At 33.1% G+C, this 17327-nt stretch overlaps 3 protein-coding genes across 3 annotated transcripts in view; 2 read left to right on the forward strand and 1 right to left on the reverse strand.

Moving 5' to 3' along the window:
* The first annotated feature begins 1268 nt into the window (after nucleotides 1-1268).
* Nucleotides 1269-5816, forward strand: LOC108748247 (upstream activation factor subunit spp27). The gene is made up of 5 exons (XM_018486281.1): nucleotides 1269-1360; nucleotides 3785-3875; nucleotides 4771-5063; nucleotides 5153-5397; nucleotides 5582-5816. Exons 1-5 carry the CDS (start codon nucleotides 1318-1320, stop codon nucleotides 5696-5698), a joined length of 789 nt encoding a protein of 262 aa, XP_018341783.1. The 5' UTR covers nucleotides 1269-1317; the 3' UTR covers nucleotides 5699-5816.
* Nucleotides 5817-8269: 2453 nt separating this feature from the next.
* On the reverse strand, nucleotides 8270-12595 carry LOC108748295 (UPF0704 protein C6orf165 homolog). Its single transcript, XM_018486346.1, has 13 exons — nucleotides 12418-12595; nucleotides 12167-12332; nucleotides 11919-12099; nucleotides 10992-11161; nucleotides 10600-10843; nucleotides 10331-10460; nucleotides 9854-9961; nucleotides 9681-9783; nucleotides 9505-9572; nucleotides 9221-9369; nucleotides 9065-9163; nucleotides 8848-8983; nucleotides 8270-8553 (listed from the first exon to the last, which is right to left on the reverse strand). The coding sequence occupies exons 1-13, from the start codon at nucleotides 12508-12510 to the stop codon at nucleotides 8326-8328; spliced, it is 1875 nt and encodes a 624-aa protein (XP_018341848.1). The 5' UTR covers nucleotides 12511-12595; the 3' UTR covers nucleotides 8270-8325.
* A 734-nt stretch (nucleotides 12596-13329) lies between these two features.
* Nucleotides 13330-17327, forward strand: part of LOC108748361 — a 99769-nt gene continuing 95771 nt past the window's right edge. Inside the window, exon 1 of the mRNA XM_018486474.1 lies at nucleotides 13330-13754. Coding sequence (XP_018341976.1) covers nucleotides 13586-13754 — 169 coding nt within the window. The 5' untranslated portion in view covers nucleotides 13330-13585. The remainder of the gene's footprint in view (nucleotides 13755-17327) is intronic.

Genomic DNA, 17327 nt, shown 5'->3' on the forward strand with positions numbered 1-17327 from the left:
CGACACGACTTCGGCCGAGACCGCGAGATGCTCGACTCGTAAGTGGATGCGCCGAATGCAGTACAGTCAGCGTCATAGGTAAAGACGGCATGTGCGACGAACGTACTGTAGGGACTTGTTTAGATGGAAAAATCAAGCGTGGCGCTTCATAAGAAAACTCTTGGTCGTATCAAACTGATACGATTATGTGATGGTAGTATCGCCATGCGACGCACCGTTTCGGAGATATGCGTTTCCAAAATTTATTTATCACGGCGCGTTTGCCGATAGTTTTGGACGTTACTGTACCGCTAACATGACGAAGGAACCAACTGGCCGTACCGACCGTCGCGGCCCGTTAAAATATTGTGCTGATTGGTCGCGATTACGCTTAAAAGGATGACTTTTTCGGTATGCGAAGAATTGGGACGATTAGATATCGTGATGATGTAACAAGCTGAACATTTTGTTATTTTCTGTTCACGCTGTCGCGCGTGCATATATTCTTTTCTCAAGATGACCGTTAAACACTGCAAACGGTTACGATAATTCGATAAAGATAACAAGAATTAATTAAACAAGTAGTACGAAATATTCTAAACGCACACGATGACAAACAAAAATACATCCGTTTATTATTTTTTTTTTTGCATCAATTACACCCGTCATTGCGATCTTTGCATTCTTTTTAATTATATCCCTAGAACACAGAGCGATTGTCATATGACGCGACTAGGCGGCTCGACGCTACGAAACTCGGAGTATGCTCGGTACAGTCAGCGACAAAAGGCTCGCGTGGCACGAGCGAGGAAAACACGTATTGGGTCGGTTAAATCGCAATATTGCGTCAGGGGCGTCATGAGAAATTTGTAGAGAAAAAAAAGTTGGCCCGATTTGGTGTATATAGTATCCGTCTTCAGGCTCGCGTTGAGGAGTTATTGCGCGTCGAAGATGATTTTTCTGTAGGCGCCGCCAGTCAGCGACGCGCGCAGACTGTACCGTGGACGCCACCGGCAGCCACGAGCGGTCGCTTCATGTATAGTCAGTTGAAAAAGTACGGTCGGTGTGCTGTGAAGAAACATCGAATTGGCATCCTCGGATCGCCGAATTACGCGTGGGGCGTGATGAGAAAATTGTAGATCGTAAAAAACTAACACGATTTGGTGTATATAGTATTCGTCTCGGTACGATCGTTGTCGAGTTATTCGCATTCGCAGGCGCGTCGGATGGATGCGTATCGGAGCGCTTTCAGCGCCGACTGTACCAACGGACGCTACGAGAGTCCGTAGCCGGCGTAGGCTCAGTTGGCAGCAGTACGTACAACGAGTAGCATCTACCATGGCCGATATCTCAAAGGAGGAGCTACGCAAGGAGATCACCGGTAAGTGACGATATTACGTGATGTAGGCGATTTCGGTGCGGAATATCATCGTAATAAAGGTACGTTCGGGCGTACGTACTCGTTGCGCGTCGCCATCGCATCGGGAATACAGGCGAAATCGGGCTCTTTGCTCTTGCGACGTGACGACTTTAGCGCGCACGTATGTGCCCAAGTGGCGTGCCCCACGCCGGCCATTATAACTGCGGCTTACCGTATTTTACCATCTACGTCGCGGGCTAACGGTAGGACCGGCCGTATAACCGCTCCGTGCAATCCGCTCGCGATTTTTCATCTAGTCATTTCGGTGTCCTGGCGAAAATTCGGATTTTTCGTCTTTCGCTATAAAAAGATAGCTTTCTCGTCCCGTCCTTGCGGCGGGCCGTATGACGCGTCTCGAGTGTGTGGTGGCGCGCGCCTATCAGCCTCGCTCTCGATTCGTGTCCTATTCCCACTCTCTCGCTCTCTCGCTCGCTCGTACGTACTCTGTACCGCGTCACGGCGGATTTTTATGTCGTGGGAGATAAAAAAAAAAGTGCGTATATATTCCTGTGTGAAGCTCCTTCGAGAAAGATACGCTTCACGTCGATCGGAAACGGCCACGCGCGCGCGCTGCCCTTTTTTCCCTCCTTCGCGCGCCTCTCGCGTATCGCCGAATGGATCGTCATTGGTTATAACCGGAGTCGCTGCCGCCCGCCTCCACCACCGTCCGTTGCCGTTAATATGCCGAGATATTCGCCAGTTCGCTATCTTTCCTCCATTACCGATGTAACGCGACTGTAGCTGTCCATCGCCATTACAAATCATGTCTCGCCCGTCGCGAGTTACAAAGCGGCGGTTGATGATTAACGAAGCGCGCCGCGTTTCGCTTATTTTGTATTATTATTTTTCTTTTTATTTTTTTATTATTCAAGAACAGTTTTTGGCGAGCGTCGCGAATCGACCGAGCGCGCGCGCGCGAGCGAGCGAGCGAGCGTACACTCCATTTCCCTTCGCTTCTCTGTCTCTCCTCTTATTCCTTCCATCTTTCTCGCGGTTTTCGATCGTTTCGGGAATCAATGCGCCGCACAATCGACCGCGGTACGCCGAGAAAAATCCCTCCGCGTCTCGCTCCACGCGTCACAACGATGACTCGTTGCGTACTTACAGATATCTTTTTATTAGAGTCGCGCGCTGCTCCGATCGGCGGCGACCGGCACGGCGCGCGCCGCGCGCCACGGCGGCCATTTGCGCTCGATACTCACTAGATCCCCCCGACGCGGGAAACCAAACTATTCCAGAACCTCGCGTGTACACAAGCGCGGAGAATTGAGCGGCGAAGCGTAACCTTCCGCTCTTGCACGCGAACAATTCATTTTGCGCGGCTTTTTTAACTTGTACTTTAAGGACCGTTTCGATCAATTCTGATTAACTTTATTAATCGACGATTAATTCGATTTTGCAAAATTATTTAAAACATAACATCTCTAATATATAATTTTATTGTTCTTAATCCTTTTTTTAATATAATTAAATATAATTCTATTAATTAATTTGATACTTTTATTTATATTGCTTATTAAAGTGCTGATTAAGTTAATCGGAATTGATCGAAATGACTTTTGATTGTCATTTATTTCTCTCTTCATTACCTCATTCCTTCCTAAATAATAATATTAGTGTTGCTTAAAAGTAGCAAATAAAAAAAATTCTGTTATAAATAAAGTGTCTACAGAAACAATATGCATTATATTTTTTAATTACTTTTAATAGATTTAAGAAATTATAAAATACACAAATTGATATTTGGATAACTATTTAAATTTCTAAGGGCTTCAGAAAAAATTTGTTATATAAGAATATATATAAACATATTTAAAGATATGTGATTGTATATGAAACTTATCCATATATTCTTTTGTATAATTACTGTTTGACACAAGAAAAATAATAATGAGAAAACAAAAAATAATTACAAGGTTTATTTTCGCATTGTTGCTTTTACAAAAATTTAAGTTTGAACAAAATGAGACGAAAAATTACACATATATAATTATATTCAAATTATACGCAATTATATATGTGCAATTTTTTATTTTTTCAAACTGAATTTTTTTTTTAAACTGCAAAAGTAAATCTTTTTAATTACTTTTTGTTTTTTTATTGTTTTTCTTGTCAAACAATAAATTTACAAAAGAAAGGACATATGATCAAATTTCGTATATAATTACATATTACTATATTTTTTACATATATTCTTATATGAAAACTTTTTTTGGGAATAATTGTTTAAATAATAATGGTCCTTAAAAATTTTCAAATTTTTTTGGTTTTTGCAATATAATATTTATGTTATTAATATAAATATTATATTGCAAAAACCGAAAAATATTTTAATGTATCTTAATTACAAAGTGTAATTATATTATGTTTATTAATTTTGTTTAGCTATCCTCAAGGATGCTGATCTCACTACAATGTCTGCTAAAAAAGTGAGGCAACAAATCGAAGAAAAACTCGATGTTGATCTCATAGAAAGGTAAGGCGATAAATAAAAACATACATATAAATGAAATATGATTACAGAAATATTTTTGATTATATATTTTTACATCTTATATTTTGATATATGATAAGATACGACAATTATTCATGCATTAGCACATAAAAAAAAAGCAACGGCACCATTTCGATACCAAATCGATTCATATTACACGACACGACAAAATATTTTTCTTCGATATACATGCATTTGCTCTCGTTAATGTTGCAACATCTAAAGACTATTATTTGCAATTATAATTCGATTATTTTGTTACTTCGTTATTTTTTCTTTATATTATTGCAGGTTGAATTGAGAATACGTTTATATGTTATAAATGAATATTTCATCGTGTTGATAATGTAAGTTAACTTTAAGCATGAATTATTAATAAAATATTGAAGATATGAATTTCGAACATAAATTTATACTTGGTTGTATGCAAGCATTTAGTATAAAAGAATCTATTTTTGCATTTTTTAAAACAAATTGATATGTTGCTAAATAGGGAAGCAATTCATTTCTTTATCTATCTGATGCTTTATCATGTGTGCTCATAATATGTATGCTGATCATATTACCATAATATCACAATTTATTTTATTTTTCTGTATAAAATAAATTTAATTATTTTACTAATTATATTACTTTTAAAACTGAATCAAAAGCTCTAAAATGGACATATAATAAGGCACTTGTGCACTGTAAAATAGTGCGGAAGAGAGTCTCGTGGTGTCCTAGAAAAAAACAGAGGATTTCTGAGTGGAACTGTAATATAATAAATATAAGTTACCACCTCGTTCCTCTTCTAACAAGTTTTTATATTTTAGTTCTTGCAGATACATTTACAATAATTATTTATAAAATAACAAATTACATTCATCCTTTATAGGAAAAAGGAAGTCGATGATTTAGTCATGGAATGTCTTCAAGAAAAACAGGATGGAGGAAAGAAAAAGAAGAAGGCTGCTAGTGAAGAGTCTGAAGATGGTGAAGAGGAAGAGGAAGAAGGATCTGAAGAGGAAGAGGAAGAAGAAGAAAAAAAACCAGCCAAGCGAAATCCTGGTAAGAAGGCTCCTAATAAACGTAAGAAGGGATCCTCCGAAGATGAAGAAAGCGCTAGTGATGATGATGCTAGCGATGAAGAATACAGTCCAAAGAAACCTAAAGTTACACCCAAAAAAAGTAAGATATTTTTTTATTATAGTAAAGTTTTATTTTTTGTCAAAATTTCATAAAAGATTCATGTAGAATATATTATATTTTTTTTATAGGTAAGCCTGGAAAGAAAGGAAAAAAGAAGGGAAGTGACAGTGACAGTGACGAGGACTGGGGTAAAAACAAAAAAGCTCCAGGAAGTACAGCAAAGAAGGGAGCTGGTGGCAAGGGCAAAGGTGGTGGTTACACACGCGCTATCACACTGTCTCCAGAACTCGCCGCTATTGTTGGCGCAGAACAAATGCCTCGACATGAAGTCGTGAAGAAAGTATGGGGTATTATCAAAGAAAGGAATCTTTATGTAAGTATTATTTGTAATCATTTATCTAATATTTTTGTGCATTATCCGTACTTTATTTTCTATACTTTACTATACTATATTCTTTACTATATTTATTATATTTTAGAAATTATGTATTATATTAAATGTATAATGTATTTATTTGACAAAAATCATGTTGCCAAGAAAATGACTATTTTTACAGGATCCTAAGAATAAACAATTTGCGATTTGTGATGAGGAATTAATGAAGGTAATCGGCGTAAAGCGTTTCAGAACTTTCGGTATGATGAAATACCTCAAAAATCACTTTGTAGATTAAATCATTCTTCAATCCCGATCTCCGACAAGTTATATACATATATATATATAACATATTCCAAGGTGCGTCTCGTGCACCTCTTCATCTTTCTCACACGATACATACATACTATACATGAGACACAAAGGTATTTCTTGCGACTTAAGACTTTAGACCATGTTTACACCATTCCGATATATTCTGCCGCCCATTGTAACCATTTTGTTCCATTGATGACTGCAATATCATATTGATCCAATAAGCTTTATTACAAGTATGACTCCCAACAAATGCGTTTGGAATAAGGCATTTGATAATAATTCATTCAGATAATATTTAACAAGAACAATTACAGATGTTCTTAATGGTTCTTCTTGACACTGGGACAATTGTTACCATGGACATTCAGATGATTCGAAATGTGAATGACATTACAGTGGCCAATAGTCAATAAGCTGGTTTTAAGTCATCTAATTCGAAATAAATGTTATATCATTTGTATGGTCGTCATTAATAACAATATCTTACTCCTAATACAACATAACGTGACGCATCATTATAGCAATGGCATTATTGAATGATAAATTGAAAAAGTTTAATTTTGAAATTTTTCGAAATTAAAAAAAAAATTCAATTTTATTACGTGACATTTCAACTAATACATATACCACATAGATGATGATATAGTTGTTTTCAATATATTTCAAGTATTGAAGAAGTTTCCTTTTTCTACATTCATCTCCAAAAAAATGGACCACAAATTTAAACAATTTTTTAACATCTAGCACTAAGTAAAAAATTGTAATCAGTCAAATTAAAACTTAAATATTTTCTCTTAAACACAAAAAAAAAAAAACAAAAATTGAATTATAAAAAATATTCAACAAATGGTAGACGTTGAAGATAATCGACAAATTTTTGGAAATTTTTTAAAACTTTCAACGGAGTCTGCTGTCAGATATAAAAATGTATGTATTTTTATGTCTCACATTCGTTTTTGAATATTTTCGTTTGACTGACATTTTTTAAAACTAAATTGTACAATTTAAAAAAAAATATTACGAAACTTTCTTCTTAGTTTTTAATTTTTTTATGTTTAAAAACAATGTTCAAGCTTTAATTTAAGCTTTGATTTATCTCAATCCAATAATATTTTGCTAAATTATCGCCATTGGAAGATGTTAAAAAATTATGATAAAATTTAGTAGCTTATTTTTTTGCAGATGAGTATTGTGTTATTATCTATGATCTTAATTATATGTATGTTTTTTAATACAAAAATCCTTAAAGTTAACGACAGATCGTGCATGATTTGTGGTTTATAATTTGCTGTTCGTCATTCGCTTGAGATTAGTGAGTAAGGCTGCATTCGGGAATACACATGCCTCCAGGTATCTGTTTATTCTTATTTAACATTCGGTGAATAACAAGGATAGAATGATATTTGGAGGCATTCGTGTATTCCCGAACGCAGTTTAATATGGACGGGCGGATTCGCTTAATGCGGTTATTGTTTACCATTCATGTTGACTTGTCAACGATATGATTTTCCCACAAAATCAAGGGAAATCACCACAAATCAATTCGTGTGTAGAGCTATACATAACGAACCACAGATCACAAACAGTGAATATGAACAGTTTATCCTAGCAAATGATCAATTTCTGCAATTCTACTACAAATTGTGCGTAGTCTGGCGCTAGTTTTGTGGTATTTTTGTCATTCTTTATGTTTTTATATTGAAGTAATTTTTTCTGAAAAATGGATGTAATAGAATGGCAAATTTTGCCTCCAAAACGAAAAAAATGCGTACATTTAAATTAAAAAAAAAAAGAGAGAGAAGCTATGCGGAAAATTAACATCCTGTACCTCTTCTGTATAATAGCTACATTATACACATGCAAATGTAAGCAAAGTTTAATTGTATTATCGTGTAATTACTAATTATTGTCGTAATATAGGTTTCTTGGTGTAAAAATTGAATCTAACGTTTAAGATCTAATGGTAAAACAATATATTCATTGAAAGGTATCTTATAAGCATATTAAATGATTAAAGTCACAGTGCGTGCAGCGACCACTGGCTGTTGAAGTGTAGGAAATAAAATAATAGGCTCACGAAGCGAGGTGCGGAATCTTAACCGCATACATCTGTCCGAGCTTCGACATGTGTAAAATTCGTGTATTTTGAATATAAATTAAAAAAATGCTGGCCTAAACCAGGAATAAAGCCACACGAATGAGATCATTGCAGTTTATGATAACGAAAGCATTGCATGAAAAAAATGCTATGCGTACGGAATGATACATTAGAATACAAACTTGTTTCTCCAAAAAAAAGGGAGAAAAATTCTATTTAAACTGTAATGTTTCGAAAAATGTATTTGGAAGTGTCATTAAATAATATTGCTTTCATTTTTTTTAAACTGTCTTGTAATTTATTTCAATTATTTCCTAGTACTTCTTAATGACCCATTATATGTATCCTTTAATATTCCGAATAAATGCATTCATATATGTGATTGATTATTTACAATATAAATATATAATTCACTTAAAAATATTTGTTATTTATTTCATTTGACGTCAATATTATTGAGATATTTACGTGCATATACTAGTTTATGTAATTATTTCAAAGAGGAAATTTTATAAATGTTCAAGTTCGTCTTCCAAGAACGATACAACATGTTGATTATCATCTCGCCTCCCTCGTAATCCATATATAAACGTCAGGAGCTTCTTAGTGTTTGCAGAGTTGTCTCTTCTGGTTTGAACTTCCTTATCCTGTAGTGGAGATTTTTGCACGTAAACACCGAATCGAAAATTCGAATTAAACGTCTGCGTACTACGTGTAGTACATCGGCTTATATTTGCCTGAAAAAATACTGTATTAGCATTTTGTGAAATCAGAATTTTTCGTCTACAGAACTGAGAAAATAAAATTAATTATGCGTGATACAATTACATATATTCGATTAATGTGTCTAATATCAGAATTTTACAAATAATAATACATCGAAATATTCGATGAGTAAATAAAAATATTTCTTAAAATTGTTATTACTAAAGAATTCAGCTTTTTATATTCCTCAAATATAAATTTTATCGTTGAAATCTTTTACTTCAATATTATTAAGTTCTTTTGGAAGTCGGTAAAGTTCTACTTACCAGGCGTAATGCTCTACGCTTCAACTCCCAAACGCTAGAAGTATAATATTTATCAATGTAGGGCGGAAGTATATGGATGTCCGTTTGAACTTTTTGATCTTGACGAGTCTTCAGTCGCAACCCTTTTTCCGTTAATCTGCAAAAATTAGTATTTTTTACATTTATAAAATTTCTTGCTTAAGCGATAGAATATGATTATATATAACTAACAACTCACTCTTCTTGACTTTGCATGGCTTCAATTTCTTCATGTAATTGGAACAGGTGGATATATTCCGGATGATTGCGGACAAAATTGAGCGCGTCGTAAACATACCTATTAACATTCGAAATTAAGAAATTTATAGATTCTTTCATTATAATGAAAGAATACCTGTCGGGATTTTTTCCGAATTTATCGGCTACTTCGGGTGATTTAAAGGCGTAATGTTTTCCTCTCCATTTCGCCACACCGTTATTCGGGTTTCCTGGTATAAGGGCGCCTCTGCCCGTTGCAAATGTCCACGCGCAAAATCCTAGAAACTAATACACTCCTCGATTCAGCGTTATTTGAACATTTATTCGACAATAAAATCACATAAATCTTTATATGAACACTTTAATTTTTTAAATTTTGTCAAATTATAGAAGCATTAATTGCTGTTCTATTGCAGTTACCTCTAAATTTATCTTCTCAAAATCTTTAGTGACATTTGGATAATATATCAAGCATTCTCCACACTCCGCTGTAAAAACACAAACATATATTCTTTATGCAATTAAAATAAGATCAAGTAAAAATTTTTATTATTTGTATTTGATATTTATTGTAATTTATAGAAAATTATTAGTACTTATTAAATTGCCCATGGTACGTTCCAATCTTTCAGCATCGGTTAAAATCTCCACATTTTCGGCTATATTTTCTAACTTTGTTTGATCATAAATATTCACAGTCTATAACACAAATTATTCGGGATATATGGTACGAACACGTTTAAATCGATACAGGCGAATGCATTAATACCTTATTGCTCAAACCCTGTAACTCCCACAGGAAGTTGTTGATATTACTCAGAGTGATCACCTCATCTTGTAAACCCATCCATATAGCCGCCAGATCAATAAATTGCGGCTAATAAGCAGAATATGTAATTATTAATCATAATACGGTTACATTTACTGAAAACGGTTTAATTATATATTTTATTCAAATGAAGATTTAATTATAATTTTTCGTGTTTTAAAGGAACATTATCTTTTATTACAAAATTTCACTAATAGAAAATAAAGTTTTTTTAAACAAATTATTTCTATTCTACAGAATAATGATATATTAGATTTACGTGGAAACAAATTAATCTAATTCCAGCTGAATTATTACTATTATTCTATTAAAACTGAATATGCGGAATTCCATAACTTTCAACTTCTGAAAATAAATGTTTTAAATAATTATGTCGAGCATTAACTATAATTTATTCTTTCAAGCAATCGTATTTACGTAAACTTGAGTAGTAGGAATAGCCGTTCTGTATCGAACAGTGTCGTGAAGTTTAAAAAATCGTGCTTGAAGACATTCCATCAAGTCCTTCACTGCATTCTCACTGCGCTCCACATCACTCAGCAGCTTTCTATAACAAAATTATATTAGAAATCGTGTCAATTGTGGAGATCATTTATTATTTATTTTTATAGATTATTAATTATTATTTATTAGATTATTATTTATTTACAGATTATTTGTTTTTTTATTTCTCTTTCTATAAATACCTGATGTAGATCTCTTGCTGACGACAAGCCGTTAACATTTCGATGATCCACTCAATTTTTTCTTTCACGTCGGATGCTGTTTCCTTTGAATTGCAACAGATAACATCCGAAATATCGATTGACATGCATGTGACTGCATTTTCCACGACAGCCGTGAATTTGTATATCTTGGCCATCAATGGCTCTAACAGCTCAAGAATAGAGTTGCGGGTCTTCATTAGAGCCTCTTGTAGAATGCTCGGCACTAAAAAACAATTATCTATAATCATTTTTGTAGAAAGCCTTCACATAATTATATATTGTAACATTTTCCGCGATATTATCTCCGTTTAAAATCATTTAAATTTACGCTGTCACCGTCGGTCGGATTAAAAATTAATTCATGCTCTTACGATCGTCGATCCCCTCGCCACCGCGTTGACAATCTCTGTTAAATAGGCGGATCCCTGCGACTAGACACATTAACTCCATCAACTGCTCCTCTTTCTCTCGTTTCGACAAAGTTACATAATGAGTTAGCTCGGAAGCCTGGAAGACGCTCTGCAACGCTACTGAAACCTCCCTAATGTAAAATACATTTCTATATAATATTATATTTATCATATTTAACCTTTAAGGCTCTTTTTCACAATATGTGATTATCTAAAGATTAAAGGCTACCAAGAGATTCAATGAAGTTTATTCATGAATTTCATTTAATCTTTATTCTTTAGGTAATTACAGATTGTGAAAACATGGCTAAAAAGAAATGAATAAATAGAATGGCTTAAATATAGGTTTCTTTAAAACCTTATTTTGGAAAAAGAAAAAAAGAATTGTTTAGAAATATTAAAGTTTATTACTTTTACATTTCTCTATCTCATAAAGAAATTATACTAATATAAATTTAAGCATAACATAATATGTTAGTAAAAAATATAACAAAACTAAAATTTTTTGTGATTTTAAGCATCTCTTAAGCCTATCAGCATTGCATATTTTTAAATCATCTAAATATAATAAGCAAGTCAGAGATATTTACGAAGAATTAAATATAATAATTTTATATATAACATATCCGTTATAATTTTCGGTTAGTGTAGATTTCAATTTGTAGATGACAATATTTCTTATCATTTGTGATGTAATAATTCTCATGATAATGCCGCATTTCGTATAAGATAAATTTTTCATGATTTAGAATAGAGAAATGGGAGATGGTGAACTGAATGTTATCGACTTGTGTGTGTGTGTGTGTGTGTGTGTGTGTGTGTGTGTGTGTGTGGATTTTGTTAACTTTGAGTTCTTATTAAATTCATATGAATGTGATCAATGAATACCTCAGAACCGATGGAACCGTGGGATTTCCCAGACCGCTTAGAAGCGTTATTACTGCTAATATTTTCTGATATAATTTTTCCGTATCCTTTTCACTCTCCAGTTTATTAGTTTCACAAATTTCTGTGACTAAAGGTACAGTTTTCTGGTGCAGTCGTAATCGATGCCTTTTGACAGTTTCATCTAAGCCAAAGTATAAAATCGTAATAATAGTTGTACAAATAAAAACATCCCAATTAAACATCTTTACCTCTGTCATGATAATGCTTAGTAAAGTATAGCTGATTTTTCAAAGTTATAAGACTGGGTCGACTTTGATCACATAGCCTCTCCGTTACAGCTTGAATTATTTTGGCATTATTTTCCTCATCGTTTTCTTTTATTTTATACACTGGATTTAATTGATAAAGAGAAAGCTGCAAATTTTTGAGAACTGTAATCACCGCTTATAGTATCTTGCTTGCGTTTCAATATTATCTCATTGGGGTTATATGAAATTACCAAAAATGAAGCCAAATCCTTAGTTATTGATGTCCCTTTTGCTTTACATTCGTTTACAATTCTTTTTGTCAATTCTTTTCGTACGTTTTCCATAATAAAAGACAAATAAAATAGCTACCTCCAGCTGATTTAGGAATTTTCACCTGCTAGTCGTGAACTCCAACCGAATCATCCACCCATAAAGTTTGATCGATACTATACATTACGTGTGGTTTTTCTTCCTACACTAGACTGCACTAGAATTCTCGCTTTTGCCAAATATCAAACATATACCTATCTCACTTTAAATTCCAAAAGTGCATACATAAATTCAGTCATAGAAAACATGCCTATGGAAATTATCATTACTAACGTTTCATTTATACTCTTTCAATTTCTTTAAATATCAGTATCGAATAAGAGCAATAAATAGATGATCTTACGCAAGTTTTTATATTTGGCATAAAAAACATATAGCCATGCTTAAAATATCTATATTATCGATTAATAGATACTTATTACATATTTCGCATGCATATCGAAGTAAGTATACAAGCGTTAACTTCATCGACTTTTAAAAGATTTATTATTTTATCTTATATTTTTTCATAATAAATATTTACAGAATACATGTAGTTTTATTGGCAAAATAAAAATAAGGATACGAGAGATACCTCTTCGAAAAATTGAAAATAGTAGAAAATAGCGGTCTCCAAAATTGAATTTTTCAAAGTCGAATTTCCGGTTCGAGTATCATGAAATGTGTATGAATGCAAACATTTTTTCGGATTATTACAATACAAAATTACAAAAATAATACATGTTGTGGAATTCGCATTTGAATCCCGTGCATTACGGCGCGCTTGCGATCGCGCGCGCTCGGCCATTTTCGGTGCGCCGCGCCGTGACTCAACGTCGCCATAGTGGGGGAAGCGGGCGATCGGGCAACGTTCAGAGGTGTCGCAACGGTCTGCGCGTTAGGAAGTATTGGAGCATTCGGAACAATCCGGAGCCAGTCGGGCTGGGTGGTCGGTAACGTGAGTGTGGTGTGTGCACGCGCGAACGACAGACGCGAGACAGCCAACGTGCGAAGAGCGTGCATGTCGTGAGGAGCATCGTGGTGTCATGACGTTCGCGTGAGTCGCGGTCAACGCGCCCAAGTAGTCAGGGGTGTCCGAGTCTCAGGAACATGGCGCGCGATTCCCGGCGCGCCGATCCGCGACGCGTCGTCGCTGTCAACGGCGATGGTGATGGTGGCGGTGACGGCAACGGTGCAACGGTGAGGTGCAAACTGGAGCTGATCCTTCTGACGTTGCTGCTGACGATTATCATCCCTATCGCGTACGCCGAGAGTCAAGGTGAGTCACTAATTTATATATATAATACTTTTCTCTCATCCTTGTCTTTCATTCCTTTTTCACTCGCGATGACACTTGACGCTTCCAGCTGATCTCTCATGCTCGTTTCTATCAATACAGATTAACTTTAATCTTATTCTTATCTTTTAAGTTATTTTTTTATCTTTTTCTAATTCTAAAAATTAGAAAAATATAAAGAGTAAAAAGTTGAAGTCGAAATTAAAAGTAATTATTATTGATAGAAATGGACATCAGTTGTTACACTTTGTGTTACAATCGCATGTAACTGTTCGTATTATGTAATTTGATTTTATGAGCATCGCAGTAAGTTGAAAAGCTGCTAACAATGTGGCGTCAAAAATGTCGTGAGGAAGAACATTCGCATTGCTACTTTTTGATGCATTATTTTCAAGGTCGTTTGATTGGCTTCTGCGCTTTATTGTTTTATTTATTCTATTTATTATTTACATATTATATAATGTAACTTTCTTGTTCGTTTTAAACTTGAAAAGATCCGCGGCTAAATTCACGCAGCGGCGATGATACATATATTATTCACGCCGCGTAAACATTCAGCCATTAAAGCTCCGTTTCTCCACGTTTTATTCGCGTTCCCGATTTACAACGTTAAATTTTAATCTTTTAATGCGCTGTATACGTTGCGTTTCAGGTAATCAAATTATCTTCTCGATTTTCTTAAAAATAACTTCACTGCTATATTTATTTCCTTACTAATTATATATAAATAGATATTTGAAATTGTTGAAAGTGACAGATTAGTAAAATTAACGTAAGCGAGTTATATTTAAAAAAACATAGCGTATATATACTCACAAAATCAAATTATGTAATGATAATCGTGAGAGTGAAAAAGAGTAAAGGAAAGTAAAAAAATATTCGAACGATGTTCAATTTATGCACAGAAAAATATATACTGTACCAAATAATAATTACTTATTTCAAGTATTTTAAAAATTTATATATCCGCAAATCTATCATAAGCGTCAAATCTATTCAAAATATATTCTGAATCCTAGTAAGTTTAATACTTCAATTAATAATTTATTAAAATTATTAAATTAAAATAGATTCGATTTGCTTATTATATCAAGTTACTTTTTCGATTAATTTTATAATAGAATATTCTTTGAAAGAAAATAAATTCCTGTTTTAAATACATATTAATGCGTTTTTCTAAAATTTATAATGAGTATATATTTGAAGATTATATTATCAAGAAAATATGTTTTATGAAAATAACCATTACTTAAAAGAAAGACGGTAAATTGAGTAATTATTTTTTTTAGCAATAGAATGATGTTCTTCTGTGTGTATGAATTTGATATTTTAATTTAATTTAAATATTTTATTTAATTTGATATTTTAATTTAAATTGCTATCGAATATGAGTTAATCCTTCGAGTAGCACAATTCATTGGCGAGATATTGGTTAAACATTGTCATGCATTCGGGAAATATTGAGCCAACATTGCAACAGTAAATTGTGCTGTTAGGTCATAATTGACGATTTATATAGATAGACACCAGCTCTTTCTGATTTTTTGCAGAAAGAAAGTAAACATTCTAAAGTCTCCGCACTAATTACGTAGAAAATTGGGTCTCAGTATAATGAGTTTGCATATATGTATAATGTATAATGCTTATAACGTAGTGAATAAAAAATGTCATGGACACAAAGTTTAATAATGAAAAGTTTTTAAGCTATGTTTAAGATGCTTTTTGAACACAAGTTTTATATCTTTGATATTCCATAGTTTAAAAACTATCCATTATTAAGTGTTGCATCTATATGACACATTTTTTCAAATTACGAGCTACATAGCTATATTATGTGAGAAAATTAACTTATTTCACCTCGATTTTCAATTTTTCATATAATTAGTAGTGCGGAATCCTTTAATTTTTTATGAATAAATTTATAATTAAGTAGTATATTAAAATAACATACTGATATAAAAAGAATGATACACAGAAAAGATGGCTTGCAGTATCTAAAAGTTCAGTATCTAAATATAGATCTGAAAATGTGTAACTTTGTCATAATAATTAGGTATATAGGACGATCACTGGTTGCTAGAATGTCAAAACTCTTTGTAGCATTGCTCATCATGTTTGAGATTTCTATACGTAATTATTTTGATGAACCAACAAAATTATTTTCAGATCTGTATCTAAATGTTTAGATTCCGGCAAAATTATTCTTTTCATCCAGGACATAATTACCTAATAATGATGGCAATTAAGTTTTTCTGAAGCTGGATACAGAAATCTAAAAATAATTGTGTTGAATCGTTAAAATAATTATATAGGAATCTCAAGTATGATAAGCAATGCTGCAAAAAGTTTTGATATTCTAACAATTAGAGTACGAAATTGTTTTCGTAATATAACAAATTTATTTTCAAATCTATATATAGCTAAAAATTCTTAAGATACCTCAACAAAATCATCTTTTCCGTGGAGAAAAATAGATTTTCTTGGCGCGACCAATACGATCAATGAGCCGATGCGCGGTTCTTGTATGATGCATTGATAAATCGTTCGGTGCACACTTTTATTCGTGCCACATACTACGATGTGCATTGCATTTTCATGGCCACACGACAAGCAACGTCATTGCCGTCTTCCGATTTCGTTTAGAGCGCATGTCGATCGCGCAAGATGATCCGTAGTTTCTTTGGGGAATTTTTACCGCAGAACAGAATTTCTTCGCGTTGTAAAATCGCGCTGCTATTGTGAGAGCGAATCCCTTGGCATTTAAATAAAACTTATAGTTACGTTACTCTTTGAATTCTTTTCTTTAAAATGAGTGGAATCTCATTTTAAAGAGTAAAAATTAAGCCAGTCTTAAAAAAAAAAGTGATTCGATTTTCAATCTTAAAAAATAAGATTCCACTCTTTAGAGTGAGATTTACTTTAAAAGTTTTGGAACGTACGTATTTTTTTGGATTTTATAAATAGTTTTATGCTTTTACATAACTTTTCTGTCTAAATATTTTAACATTTTCATAAATAAATTCTCTATTATATTGCTGTGTATTTGTCGCATACGTATTTGAAATAAAATCCGTATTAATACTTCAAATTAATTTTTGCACGTCACGTTATGCAGGCTATGTAATTTTGCTTTTAATCTCGAAATTGATCAATGCGAAAAATATAAGCTCATAATATATAAGTTCGAAAATACGTATTTAGCATTGACATATGTAAAATCATCAGAGATGGAAAATCCAACGCTTTGCGATTTTACTTGAAATATACAAGATGGATTTTCCATAAAGAGCTATTTTTGTTCAACATTTCACCGTTAATTACACGTCGATAAATATTGTGTAAATATTAGCAATGTTCATTAATTAACATCAATGATTAAAAAATTATGTGAAAAGGGGACGTTTTATCTTTTAATATCGAAAATTCATAAAGTTTGATTGCTTATTAAGAAAATAATATATGAGTTATAATGGAATGGATAAAGCAAAAGCAATATTTTTGCATTGTATTAAAATCATGTATAAATATTTTATTCGTTTAAACCATATTATTCAG

The sequence above is a fragment of the Trachymyrmex septentrionalis genome, unplaced genomic scaffold (assembly GCF_001594115.1).
Source record: "Trachymyrmex septentrionalis isolate Tsep2-gDNA-1 unplaced genomic scaffold, Tsep1.0 scaffold22, whole genome shotgun sequence".
Taxonomy (NCBI): domain Eukaryota; kingdom Metazoa; phylum Arthropoda; class Insecta; order Hymenoptera; family Formicidae; genus Trachymyrmex; species Trachymyrmex septentrionalis.